The following is a 13,839-nucleotide window of genomic DNA, read 5'->3' on the forward strand; positions in this document are numbered from 1 at the left end:
ATGTTCGAGCATTCTCACTGTAGAGTAGAGGGAAGACTTTTTTCTGATATACAGAGCGGCGTATGCGTTTTATCACGCAGTTATTGTAAGATCATGTAACAATATATGAATGGTGTCCTATTGGGTTGGCCCGAGTGATGGTATAAGACGGAGTTTGATGGTAGCATGAGGTTTATATAGACATGCAAATGGCTCGAGCTGGACTATTTGGTGAAAGTGAATAAATATTTGAGCGCTTGATATTAACGCCTTGCTCATTATCTCATTAGAGAAAGGATGCGACGTTTAAATTAGATGAAATTAGCTGTTCGAATTCGGCCTCTTTTATGCAGTGTGTAAGTAAACCTGTGTACAGAGACCAACGTGAAAGCCGTTATTGTAACGAGCAGTATTAACAGTCAACTCTCATCTCAAATCTCTACCTACAGTATTCAGATTCAGAATTTTTTTTTGGGTTTTTTTTTTTCCGATTTAGAATCTCGTTATTACAGCTACTTTATAGAGTTATCAGATCCAAGCTGGTTATGGCCAGTATTAGGGTAGCAAAAGGTATGGGAGCTGGTTAGGACTCTTTTGAGGCACAACGGCGCGGAATAACCCAAGCCCCTACTGCCGTCCTACGGTCCCTAGACCCGCTAAAATTTCCAAAGCTCCTTGTCGACTTTGCACTCTTTCAGGACTTTTTTTTTTGTCAGGCGCTTAACTGCGTTGCAACACGGTGATTTTTCCGAAGCGCGCTTGGATAAATTTGCAAAAACCGGTGCATAGCCCGAACACGTCTTTTCTGTGCCGCTTCCAATGGGCGACTCCGACGATTTCGTCCGCCTTCACATCACGCCGTTTGACGCCGAGCTGGCCCAGGTTGTGATTCCCGCTTCAGTGCGCCCGGTCGCTCGTAATATCTCCTACCATACGATTGAAACATTCCCGGAAAATCGATACGGATTTATCGAACTTCCCGAGCCGGATGCGGAAAAATTGAAGAAGAAGCTGAACGGAGCGACACTAAAGGGGTGCAAGATGCGGATTGAAAAGGCTCGCCCAGAGGCGCGGATAGAGCCGACTGGGGAAGAGGAGCAAGTTCCTGAAAAGAAGAAGAAGTCATCTAAAGAAGGCAAAGATAAATCCAAGAAACGAAAGCGAGAGGTGGATGTTTTGGAGGGCGTGGCGCTGCATGATCGCCAGATAAAGCGAGGATGGACCGAGACACCGTCAACGACTAAAAAGAAGGCAAGAAAGGACAAGGACAGCAAAGACAAGGAGAAGAGCAAAGACAGAGAAAAGAGAAAGCGACCAAAGTCCAAATACACAGAAGGAGAAGAGTGCCTGTTGAAGACAAAGCTGCCGCCAAACACTCTGAAGAACCTGGCTCCCGGAGAGTTGGAGCACAAGAAGAGGAGCAAGAAGAAGGGCAGCTCACGAGAGGTTATCATTCATGAGTTTGAGAAGACTACAAAGTTTCCAAGTTTCCTCAAAGCCTCTGTTGCGACGGACCAGAAAAAGGCGGCCGAGTATGTGGAAGGAAAGGGATGGGTTGACGAAGAGGGCAACGTCGTGGAGGAGGTGAAGGAGAAGGAGAGACCAAAGGCACCACAGCGGCCGAAGAAAGCTCCCAAACCGAAGCCAGTGCCTGAAGAATCGGAAGACGACAGCACTAGCAGCAGTGGTACTTCATCGGAAGGCACATCATCAGAAGATGAGTCTGAAGAAGAATCTGACAAGGAGGTTAAAGCCGAGACAAAACTGAAAGCGAAAGGAACCCCCAAGGCGGCCCCTCCTGCTGCAAGCAAGGTTGACAACGAGGAGAAGGACGACGACAGCGATACTTCAAGCGATGGTTCAAGCGACGACTCAAATGACAGCGAGGATTCAGACGAAGAAGAACAATCCTCAAAGGCAGCAGAGAAGGCTACGCCCAAATCTACATCCAAAGTCAGCGGATCTAAATCCACGCCAGGAAGCACCAAGCCCCTAGCGATCAAGATTCCACCTCCCGAGATACCAACAATTGTCGAAGTACATCCTCTAGAGGCTCTATACAAGCGACAGAAACCCAAGGGTGATGCACCTACGTCCGTCCCCAAAGACGAACCCTTCAGCTTCTTCGGAGGCGGCGGCGACGATGAGGACAACGAAGAGGAAGGGCAGTCCTCCCAAGCCGCACCAGCCACCGTGCCCATGACGCCCTTTACCCGCCAAGAGTTTGATTGGCGCAACACGCGAAGTGCCGCCCCAACTCCAGATACAGCTCATCCGTCACGCATGCGCTTTTGGGGCGCTTCTCCCGAGAAGGACGTGGAAATGGGAGACGTCAATGCAGTTGACGAACAGGAGGAGGAAGAAGAAGAAGAAGAAGAAGAAGAAGAAGAAGAAGAAGAAGAGGGAGAGGAAGAAGGCTACGGAGAAGGTGAAGACGATGAAAACCCTGCACAGGGGAAGGCTTCCGCCACAACCGATTTCCAGAAATGGTTCTGGGAGAATAGGAGGGATTTGAATAAGTCGTGGATGACTCGCAGGAAGACGGCGGCGAAGGAGAAGAGACATCGGGAGAATAAAGCAAGGGCGTCAAAGGCGGTGTAACAGCGCATTTTATGTTCAATCCTACTGGCATGATACGGAGTATGATGATTTTTTATTGATGACTTTCTGTGAAGAATGTGAAGAATATCTCTTGTACAAATTCAATCTGATATAGTGTTTAGGTATATTTGATGACACCCCATCAGGCTTGTCTTAATTTCGGCAATCTGTACATAAAAGAAGAGAGGAAACAACATGAGAGAAGAAAATAGATTGCAACATTGCAATGCTTGTGTATTCGACCACAGTATCACATCGTTATTTAATAACAAGATAGAGAATGATAATTATTATTCATTAGATTAGAAAGACGATACAGCATAGGGAAAGCAGACAGGAAACTAGTAATAATACTCGCGTATGTTGGTACAATCTGGCTCTTCACCTTCTTCACCTCCTTCACCTCACTCTATTTTCTATATCCTCTTCACAAACATGAGGCCTGTTATCCTCAGAACACGTATCGCATCGGCGCCTGCGCATGGCTGCGGGACCTTCAACGAGGACTTCCTGTATCCTGGCTCTGTCCTCCACCGACAAAGTTGGGCTTCGTTCGACAAACGATCCATTTCCAGATCTGGGGGTATTCGCGAAATAATGACCATGAGTAGGCGAGTTGTAAGGAGCCAATGCCCCCGAATGTAGCGTTTCTTTAGAATCGGGGCTTCCAGGCGTTTCTTTACTCTTGTTATGGAAGAATCTGCTCAGAATGTTTGGCAGAAAGTTGTCTTGCAAAGCTTGAGCTCTGGGATCGAAGGATGTCGTGCTCCGACGGCGATGCCGCGCTGCGCCAATTTGACTCCCGAAACCTCTCATACTCTTAAGTGAAGACTGGGACATGGTTGAACGCCGGGCATTCTGAACTTCATTGGAGAAATAGCCAGAGGCATCGCGAGATTGGAAATCATCAGCGGTCCAAGAGTTTGACATTGAGCTCTCATCATGCGGGCCGCGGGAAGGGTGGCCAGCCTGAGATTCATTTCCTCGAGAGTATACTTCAGATGATGGCCTATAGTGAGGATCTTCCAACTTAGCCAGGGGCTTGATCCATTCTCGAGTGCAATGTCGTGATAGAAGTTTCGGAAACGAGGTCATGGAAGAAGCGACGCTGGAGGCTCCAAGGGAGGTTTGTGAGACGTCTGATGCCTGGTGTTGAATGTGGCTAGGACAGGATAAGGCACGAGGTGCTTCAGCAGTATTCTCAGAATTCTCATCCGAAGGACTGTCTGTTGTTATGGGAGACTTGGTCGGTTCTTCTAGATGCTCGCTATGATTTGTCAAGGTGATGGCAGAACTGCTTTGTGGTGAAAGGAATGCCGTTGCCGTCGATGCTCCTTGCCTCGAGTCTTTCCTGAGTAGATTATGTTTGTGATCAGCATCCGGGATTGTGAATGATGTCTCAGGTATGCTCAGGGTGATGGCCGGATCTGCGGCAATAGATGGTCGAAGGTTTATGCGTTGAGCTTCGCTTTCTAGCTTGATTTGGACATGCAGTTTGTTCTCGGAGGAAATATCATCACCGTGCGTCCTGGTTTTATCACGGGGTTGCGCCGGTCTCATATATTCCACCAGGGCAGCCTCGATGATACTCTCGAGATCTCGCTGCTCAGACGATGAAGCCCCATCTTTTTCTTCACTGTTGCTTGTGGTATAAATGCGTTCTTGTGGTCGAACCGCTGGCAACTGGTGTATAATTCTCTTGGTTATGAGTGGAATATCGCAGCGGTCCACGATGACGCTTGACTCGTCAGTGGGCGGTCCTTCTTCAACGTCATCTCTGTCAAATCGATTAAGTCTCTTATTGGATTTTGTGTCTGAGTCGATCGTCGCCTTTTCTTGAATAGGCTCTGCTGCGGTAGACCAGCCATTTTGGTATCTTGGGGTCCAAGATACCGGTCGACGTCCAGCGTCGACGGTCACATCGTCTCGATTAGCGGTTTCAACAAGGTATCCGACATGATTCTTCCTGATGCGAACTAGGTGAGCTGGTACTTTTTCAACCTCATATTCTTGTGAATTCGAATCGCCCTTTCCTTTGGTCAAGTACCAAGCCGAACCAGGGACTCTGGGATTAATGATGTAGTAGCACTTGGGACTCCGTACTGGTTGACTGCTCTGACGCTTTCTGTAGGGCTTCTCTGCAGTAGCAACATCAAAATCGACGATAGGAGAAGCAATTTGACTTCTCGCCCTGCGCCGTGACATATTGGACGGCAGGTGAGAAGATATAGAGCGAACGGTCTCTTCAAAGGCCATCTTTTGCTTTCCAGCAGATCTACTATTGATTGATGCAGGGTCCCGGGCGAGATCGAAGTAGCTCCCAAGTTCAGAGAAACGATCCAGATGCGAGTTATACTCTTCCATGGGAGTAGCAGTACCCGCTTCCAACTCGCCGGCGTGTTGTTGCAACGGTATGGTGGAGGCGACCGACATGGCTCCCGCATCACAGGCTGCAGGCCTGGCTACACAGGATTGGCCTTCCAGCGGCGTTATATCCTGCCGGCTCGGCCCAGCCGCAGACTCGCTGTCGCATGTGCCCTAATTGCGATCGTGAGCCGCTGCAAAGCCGGGGTAGTCGAGAGAGACTGCGATTGGAGAGGATCCCGGCTCGTGACCCTCTGTCTCGATCAGATCGGCAAGTGATTGGCGCATGACGTCTTCCATCGCGGGCGCCATCTTTTGCTAGGCGATTGCAGTCAGAGCAACGACGTCGTCGAGCCGTTGGGTGGGTGTCGATGCTCGTAATTGACCCAGCGGGAGAATAAGCGCAGTGGGGTGTTGGAGGCTGGGGCTGATGGTTACATGAAGTGCCTGTTCAAAGACGCTGACTCTAGAATAGGCGGTTTTTCCAAGGATGCGGCGATGCTACTGACTAGCCTCTATTTTAGGAGGGAGGGGTGAATCATGCATTTACAGACAATGGAAGGGAGAAAGAATAGCTAAGAATGAGGATAAGTTGTATCAAATTGTATCAGATGCCATGAGCGAACCCAAGACCAAGTCATGGTGGCCAGTGACTGAGGCGATCGCGACGTTTGACTGCAGAGCGCTAGTAGCGATGCAGCGAAGATTGTCTTGCAGAAGGTGTACTGGACGACTCCTTGAAGCGCAGCTGCCCGTGGATCTTTGCAGGAAGCTGCTAGTGACATTTCTGCCACCAATCTATTGGGGGAGGCTTCATCATGAAACAAGACGCCGCAGACAGATTCGAGCGACTGGCTGAGATGCCGCGATCATTGGTGTCATAACGTTGGTGTCATAACGCTGCTTCGTGCATTAGTGGCGATGATTCTTCAGAGTCATGCATGACTTCACCGTGATGCGTGATACAATCAGCAGCATAATTCGGTAGAGTTGGCATGCGTACTGATGATGAAGTTTGGATGAAATTGTAAAATTTATTTTCATGTCGCAAAGGTAGAAGGATTGCTCATGGTATTGTTGGTTTAATGTGCTAGCCAAGACAAGCCGTTGGACTGGACGTGCAGCGAACATCCTTGCTCCCGAGACATGAATTAAACATGCACGCCACGGAACACAGTTAGGTCAAATCCTTGGCGTTGTGAACCATCAGTCCTGGTGCAGCTGAAATAAAAGCAAGGCGGCTCATGCATGCATGTTCTGCTTATGCTGCAAGGCGTGAGCTGTGATGCGGCTAAACACGCAGTGCAGAAGCAAGAAGTGTCTCGAACACGTGTAACATTGATACATAACAAATCGTGTCTGGCCCTTGGAATTTCCTGATATCTCTCTCATTCTTAAATGATCCGAAATTCGCGCTCTTCGCACGTATCAAAGTACCTTCTCCCTCCCTTCTCATCAGCCAAAGAATGGAATAATCCCACTCGCCAGTATTCATCGTCTGCCTTTCCAGTCGGATAGAGCAATAGGCCGTGCATGACTTCAACTGGAGGATCCCCCTCATTGCTCTCCCACTCCTGCGGCCTCCTGGAGAATGCACCTGCATTCTTCGTATAGCTGCTGGAGATAAGAAGCATCACCATCTTATAGACAGAATCTCCGCTTGCTTCTGAGAGCTGCTTGCCGTCTTCATTTGTCACTCTCCAGTCGAGGGCACACTGAGCAACATACTGCTCGTCCTCAATAGCCAACCACTCGCACTGAATATTAAGATAAGGAGACATGAGAGGCAGCATCTGGAGTTTTCCACCAGGGATGCCGCAGGCTTTTCCGCAGATCAGGATGTGTCCGTCTCGTACACGGCCATATACATCACCGTAGTTTCTTGTCTTTGCTTCGAGGATCTCACACTCGGGTTGCATTACTCCATCCGAAAGGTCAAAGTGTAAGATGCTGTTATGGCTTGCCCATGACCAGGACGGCGCAATGTATTCAGACAGGTTTGATAATTGCCTCATCAACGTCCGGAAAGTTTTGCGCTGCCTTCTGCCTATTTTCCAGAGCAAGCCACGATGAAGATCTTTCTTCCACAAACCTGCGACATACGTATCTCTGCTTTTGCTGGCGACAAGCTTCGCATATGAAGCCACCGCAGAAAGCCTGTCGGTCGCGTACGTGAGATTCTTTTGGCAGTAATTGAGCATTGGGTAATACCACCCGTCGTAATGATAGTCGCCTCTCCATGGCTCGGACGAATGAACAATAGAAATCTCGGCGCTCTCGTCAAGGCGATTTAACTTGTCGTCAATGATTGTGTCTTCTGTTCTCATAATGTCCACGGGTTTAAGAGAATCCCAATACATCATAAGCTGTCCAAAATATAGCTTTCTCAGAGAAAACATGTCCTCTTGAAAAGTCCAGCCTCGATTCTGCCAAGGTGAATGCCGAAGTTCCAACGAGATTGGTCGATCTGAGAAGCTGGGCGCGGCGCGTATGGCAGATTCTGCGTCCATATAGGAGAAGGGCATATGACGAAGAAAAAACGAGCCACAAACATCCCACTAACGATTTTGGTAATTGATCTTGATGCTTGGGTTCCGCTCCAGAAAGCCTTCATTGGATGATGCTGTACGGAGGAGTATGAGCGTGGCCAAGGAATTCTGAAAGATCTCTGCCATCATTCGGGACTCCTTCTCCCAGTCTTCCCTGTCGTCTTGAATGATGCATAGAGCATCAATCCAGATATACTTCACGCCCAGCGCTCGTGCAACACGCACAGTATCTTGATAGGCCTTGGGCATGGCGCTATAAGAGATGGATTTTTGTAAATGAGAATAGTCGCTTTTGGTAGTTTTTAACGAAGGCCCCCTTTTCCCCCAGCAGTAACTCAAAGCCAAATATGGCTGAGATTTTCCATCCACACTGGGATACCCATGGGTCTCAACAAGATGAATCAAGCCAGACTCTTTTCTGCTCTCGACATGAAGGAGCCTTGTAGGGCGAAACGATGCATTTAAAGCAGCCTTTTCCTCTTTGTCGCCTAACACCCATTTCTTCAGCGTGAATATTCCTGCCGGCGATATGATACTATCTGGAATGCGCTTTGTGTAAATATCAAGTACTGAAGCACACTCATCTAAAAGCTCGGTCATGTTAGAGAGTTGTCTCAGAAAAGAAAGAGTCAACGTATTTCATACCATTCAAGTTCGCACTGACGCGAAATGTAAGATAATTATACCTGTGCCCAGGCCTAGCAAATGCAGCACTATACACAGTAAACGCCGTCAAACCAGGGTTCCAGAAATGGCGGATGCGTACCAGCTCGATCGTATCATCGGGGAGGCATCCCAAATGATACCGCTGGAAATGCTGAATTATGGCATTTCGAAGAAGACAGCAGAAACCGCATCCAGCGTTTGCAGATTCGGCCAAGATTGGGAGTAATGGAACGGTGTCCTTGCGATGATATTCTAGATCCTCTTCAAAACTGGGGACATCTGCTTTCAACTCTGGAGAATATTTAGGATACGAGCCAGCAGTATGTATAAGGCGTACATTTTCCAGTTGCAAGACGCTGCAGTGCTGGCATAATGTCTGAGAATCGCTCAGAACAGATTCTGGGATATCTGAGAAGTCATAACGGAACGTCTCTCTGGGGTTTGTTTTTGCATTAGACGGCTTTTCGATTGTTTTTGCAAAATATTCGTGCTGGCCACTCCCGACAAAAGTAAAGAGGCCTGCCATGGCCTTTGAGTATCTTGTATCTGGTTAATGAGAGTCTGCCAATAAAAAACTAAGCGGTTGTCAGCCCTGTCTCATTTATTCAAAGTGGTGGATATGCCTTGTCAGCTCCGCCTTGCTGCCTAGCCAAGCTCCCCTCTCTTATGGGGTAATTGTGCATTGTACTCTTGCGCTCAGTAATCAGGAAGCTAGAACATGTCCCCTCACTTCCTATTTGGCAAATGGAGACCAAGGCCTCGTTAATGTTCTCTTGATATTCGGATGCCTCCATGAAGACATCACTTTGTTGACCCCGTACTTTTGACTTATTTATGCACTCTACTACAGATGCAGGCTTTATGATCTCTTTGGTCAATCGATTTTTTTTTTAATCCAGAGGGATGCACCCAATGATCTATATCTAGTAGTACCTGTGCTTTATAAATGGTTGAGCTGAAAACATTGGGCAAGCAATTTTGAATTCTCTCCTTCCATGATTTGATCCTGCTTACTGAGTTTCATTTGAACGGCCAAACTACTCTCTTTTGAAATGGAATCGTCTTCTGAATTGGTATGTTGACTAGAACTGGATAAATGAATGGCTTATAACTAATTCATTTTGGTTATAATGCGACATAGGAAGTAAGTATCTCGATGTTTAGAGTAAGTTGATGACTAACTTTCTTACAGGCGCAGCCAGATTTGAAGGAAAGGCTTCTAGCTAGAGCCAAACTGGAGAAGAGTTAATGGCTAACTGCAGTTACAGAGTGAAAAGAAAGAGGAAAAGAAAAAGACAGAAAGACCTAAAAAATATGCCGCAATTGATGCCCTTATTTTCCCTGCCAAAGCTTGGACAGCTGGGAGTTTGAATGCGGCCTCTTATGTGTCCTTAACTGCACTACCTGGCGCCTTTGCCAGATCAAACTTTGTCCGAATTATCCCTCAGGACGGGAGATTTGAGTTAAATCTCGACTTTCCTTGGGAACAACATGGAGTTGGCTTTCGGGGCAGAGAATATCAAAATCGCTTCTTCTTCAAAGAAGATGATTTGAATATCGAAGCTCTCAGATCATTTTGGTGCACTATCCAAACCTTCGGCCATTTCGTCATCTGGGACCAAACCCCCGAATTTCGGATGCAAGAGAAGTGGTCAGAGCCCTACTTTATGTATAACATAGGACACGATAGCCCATACGGCGTTTCTCATGCGGACCATCTCTTAGGCAATCAAAAGAAAGAAGAACGGTTCGTTTGTCCCTTTCGCTTGTAAACGATTGCGATTGTAATTTTGAGCTGATTTTTGACTAGACTTGGATATCATACCATCTTGTCTCAACAGCAGAAAATTCGGGAGTTCCTCAACCGACCCCGATCACAGCGCTCCAGATTATGGCATTCCCCATCACCGCGTCATGACACTGCTCCAATGAAAAGGATTATGTTTGTTTATTGATACTCCTTCAAGGTGAAATTATTGTATGCTAATTCAAGTAGAATATGCCAAGGGTTGCCGCTTCTTCTACCGGCAAGGCCAAGCTACATCGCTCTTCCTTTTCTTGTTATGAACAGCAAAGATGATCCGATAAGCAGAGCAGCTAATCTACACATACTATGCCAGCGAAGACCCAGTAGCGAGGCAACGAATCCATATGTAAATATTGACAATGCGTTTCATATAACTTTTTATGAAATGCTACCACGAGATAGCCCCAGTGGCCTAATTGAAGTGAGCCGTCAGAAAAAGCTGAAAATCGGCTACCTGTACGGAAAATCCGACAAAAATAGCAGTAATACTACTGGAAAGAACAATGGACCAGTGTTTCGAGAAAGCTCGTTCACAGTAGGTGCTCGTCCCCAGACAAAATAAATTGATACTAACGACATACTCTTAGATAATTCCCAATCGGCTACCTAAATATATGCATTCACGTACTGTCCATGTCGATTGGACAGTGCTAGTCCTGAGCTCTTCCAATTTCTTCAAACAACCAGCCCAGAACGACGTGGATACGGACTGGAAATCAGTTTTAAGCGAGGAGAGCTTATTAAACGCTCAAACGGTTATTATTGTGGACGCAATTAGTAAAGTGGAAAATCGATGGCGGGATCTCATTGAATACATTGGAGGCTTGTTAGTCGAAGATTTCATGGATCCAAAGTCTTATGGAATGCTACTCTTCGACGATGAGACTTTCAGTCGGTCAAGACTTTATTTCTGGGTCATCGGTTGCCTCAACGAATTCGATATAAGCATTGAAGATGATATTAAACAGTGGAAGCTTTTTCGGCAAGCGCGAATTGATCCCAGACTCGAATTACTACAAGATTCACTCGAAGGAGGAGATATAGAAGTATCCAACGAATTGGCTAAACTTGAAAATTTGCGTACGCGGGGCGAAGAAGTCCGACAGGGATTAGAAGATTTACAAGCCCAGTTTCGAACGAAATTAGTAACTGTACAAACGCTACGCGATGGTGTAAGTTTTGCCCAGCCGGCCTGGCTACGTTTGTAGAGATGATGGGCTTACATACATTTCACAGCTTTTCAATGCCAGCGCGCTCATAGAGAGCAGATCATCCACTAGACTGGGCAAAAACGTGAAGCTCCTCACTTATGTGAGCATCGTTTACCTGCCATTGGCATTTTGTGCAGTAGGTACTTGAGAATGAATACATGCTGAAACATGAGCTCCTAATTAAACTAATCCACAGGCTCTTTGGGCCGTGCCCGATATATCGAATAAGGATACAAGAACTCCCTTTATTATTACTACCATTCTTGTGGGGTTCGCGACCTACATAGTGGTATTTAACCTCGAGAATATTGTAGATATTCTGGGGAAATCTTATACCGGCTATCGATCGCGACTATTGGAGAACATGAGCGAAGATCATGATTCATATTGGCAGTCTCTCCGAGAGCGATTTGAAGAATTCCCTCCCAACAACGAGCAACGAAAGCCATCTGAGTGGTGGATTCTTCGTTACCAAGTTCAGAAGTGGTTTAGAAGAGCGAATTAAAATCTCTATATGTTGACAGCATATCGAAATAGTTATCAGCTTCGATAGCGTTTGGGTTGGCAAAAACTTTGTGCCATAGGCAGCTTGTATTATCATCGCAAAATCTACAATCGCGAATTATTCATGTATACTAGCCCCACCTCATGGCTTTGATATATGCCCTCAAATGCAATTGGCATGTATATCTTGGCATCCTAAACTCACTAATCAAAAACAATCTTCGAGCCAGCAAATGCAGCTCCCTTCTGCTGTTCCTTTGCCTTCTTTCGAGCCTCCCAACTGGGATGTAACGGCCCTTCATTATCCTTCTTGACTGGCTTGGGCGGAGGAGCTGGTCTGCTTTCCTGGTGAGCATTTGCTCCTCTCTCCCGGCCTTGTGAATAGCCTCCTCTACCACCAGCCCCTGCAAGCGCGCGGCCGCCCTTTTTCCATGGCTTTCGGCCCTGGTCCTCTGGTCCTACAGCACCGCGCTTCATGTCCCAGCCGGAATCTCTGCCGCCGCTTGCAGCTTGCTTTTGCAGATGCTTCGCCTTTGCTCCGTATTTCTTCTCCCAGATGGCTTGGCGTGCGCGCTGGCCACGACGTTTCTTGGGCGGGGCGTCGATGTCGGATGCGGATTCAGATCCAGAGATGTAACCACCCATGAGTGTGGGAAGGAAAGTCGAATCTCCTGGTCGAGCTGTTTTCAGTGCTGCCTTGGCTGCCCGCTTCTTCTTGTCCTCTTCCTTCTTCTCCTTTTTGCTTTTCGTGGCCTCGGCTTTTGGCTCATCGTCATCGTCATCGTCGTCTGTCAACTTCTTTGGCTTCCTCGTTGGTACCGGCGAGGGCGATCGTGAGCCACTTATGGAATCTAGGTCCTCCTCATCTTCATCTTCGGCTTCGGACCCTGAGCCGGATACTGATATATCGTCCAAATTGACCTGTTCCGTCCCTCGGTACTTTGCCAAAAACTCCTCGTCGAATTCGTCCTCGCTCTCGTCAGAAGAGCCACCTAGCAAATTATCATACTTTGTCACTGCTGTTTCCTGATCAGAGCCTTCCAATTCTTCAATTGTTGGCCTAGGTTCGTCTGCATCGGAGCCAAAGCCCTCGAACTCAGATTCGCTATCAGACTCTTCTTCCGCAGTCTCCTGCTTCTTCTCTTTCTTCTTCTTCTTGGAATCGTTTGACGGTTTCACATCTTCCTCGCTACCCTCCTCATCTTCTTCCCTATCTGCCGGTTGCTCTTCTGTGTCTTTTCTCTTGTTCCTCACTCGTTTCGACTTGGTTGGAACAGGTACGCCCAGAGTTTCGCAAATGTCTGTAATCGCACGATCGAGCGCATGTCTGGTTGAGTTTGCACTGCAAAGAATGCTGATAACATTGTTCTGCAAGGCAATCTCTTCTGGAGAAAGGGTTGGTCGCGGAACTTCAGCGCGGAGCTCCTCCGGGATGTCCTCTGACGTTTCTACGGCCTTGATTCGGAGAAGATTCGAGTGCAAGTGATGTCGGGCAGTTAGCCGTAGATCGAGAGACTTTATCATTGCTGTTAGCTGAAGAAAATCCCTTTTTGCTTCTGAACGTGCTTTGAATTGGCACGAGAACATACTTTTAAAACTCCATACTCGCGCTCCAACCTGGTCTTCTTCGCGACAGTGATTCCAGGCTCGCGCAGCTTAGTGCTGAAGCGCTTTCGCTCAAAGACCTTGGCAGAGCTGAGCGCTCGAAATATATCAATTCGATATTTTTCTAATTTAGTCTGTACGGTGTCTGCGACAGAGCGCTTTCGTTTGGGCATCTTGACAACAATTTTTCTTTTTCTTGGGCAGACAGCTTGAAGCTAAGATAAGAGATCTTGATCGCAATTGTTCGAAAAAAATCCAAGACCCCTGTCCGCTGCCGCTAGCGTGGTGCGTCGTCGGGACTAGCACTGTGCCAAACATGGCGATTTGGTGGTGATGGAGTACTGCTCTCTCACTTTGGTACAGTGTATAGATAGTTGAAGATAAACAGACCGGAGATAGATAGATGCTACACTTTGAAAATGGTGGGGAAAGTGAGACCAAAATAGTAGGTAATACCAACTACTACCTATTACCGAGCTTCTGAGTGAGGGGTCGAATAAGATATATCAAGACATCTCACTGAGGTAGCTGAATATTAAGAAGCCTTTACAGC

General features: G+C 47.3%; 4 protein-coding genes across 4 annotated transcripts; 1 reads left to right on the forward strand and 3 right to left on the reverse strand.

Moving 5' to 3' along the window:
* Positions 1-2,979: 2,979 nt before the first annotated feature.
* Positions 2,980-5,013, reverse strand: TGAM01_v200967 (hypothetical protein; the record flags this gene model as incomplete). The annotated part of the gene is made up of 1 exon (XM_018806563.1): positions 2,980-5,013. The coding sequence occupies one exon, from the start codon at positions 5,011-5,013 to the stop codon at positions 2,980-2,982; it is 2,034 nt and encodes a 677-aa protein (XP_018660205.1).
* Positions 5,014-6,338: 1,325 nt separating this feature from the next.
* Positions 6,339-8,685, reverse strand: TGAM01_v200968 (hypothetical protein; the record flags this gene model as incomplete). The annotated part of the gene is made up of 3 exons (XM_024548656.1): positions 6,339-7,444; positions 7,508-8,077; positions 8,139-8,685. 3 exons carry the CDS (start codon positions 8,683-8,685, stop codon positions 6,339-6,341), a joined length of 2,223 nt encoding a protein of 740 aa, XP_024406667.1.
* Positions 8,686-9,211: 526 nt separating this feature from the next.
* On the forward strand, positions 9,212-11,682 carry TGAM01_v200969 (hypothetical protein; the record flags this gene model as incomplete). Its single annotated transcript, XM_024548657.1, has 7 exons — positions 9,212-9,232; positions 9,428-9,906; positions 9,970-10,101; positions 10,369-10,501; positions 10,554-11,138; positions 11,203-11,313; positions 11,374-11,682. The coding sequence occupies 7 exons, from the start codon at positions 9,212-9,214 to the stop codon at positions 11,680-11,682; spliced, it is 1,770 nt and encodes a 589-aa protein (XP_024406668.1).
* Positions 11,683-11,885: 203 nt separating this feature from the next.
* Positions 11,886-13,459, reverse strand: TGAM01_v200970 (NADH-ubiquinone oxidoreductase 30.4 kDa subunit; the record flags this gene model as incomplete). Its single annotated transcript, XM_018806566.1, has 2 exons — positions 11,886-13,214; positions 13,271-13,459. 2 exons carry the CDS (start codon positions 13,457-13,459, stop codon positions 11,886-11,888), a joined length of 1,518 nt encoding a protein of 505 aa, XP_018660208.1.
* Positions 13,460-13,839: the final 380 nt, after the last annotated feature.

This window comes from Trichoderma gamsii, assembly GCF_001481775.2.
Source record: "Trichoderma gamsii strain T6085 chromosome Unknown Scaffold_2.2, whole genome shotgun sequence".
Lineage (NCBI taxonomy): Eukaryota > Fungi > Ascomycota > Sordariomycetes > Hypocreales > Hypocreaceae > Trichoderma > Trichoderma gamsii.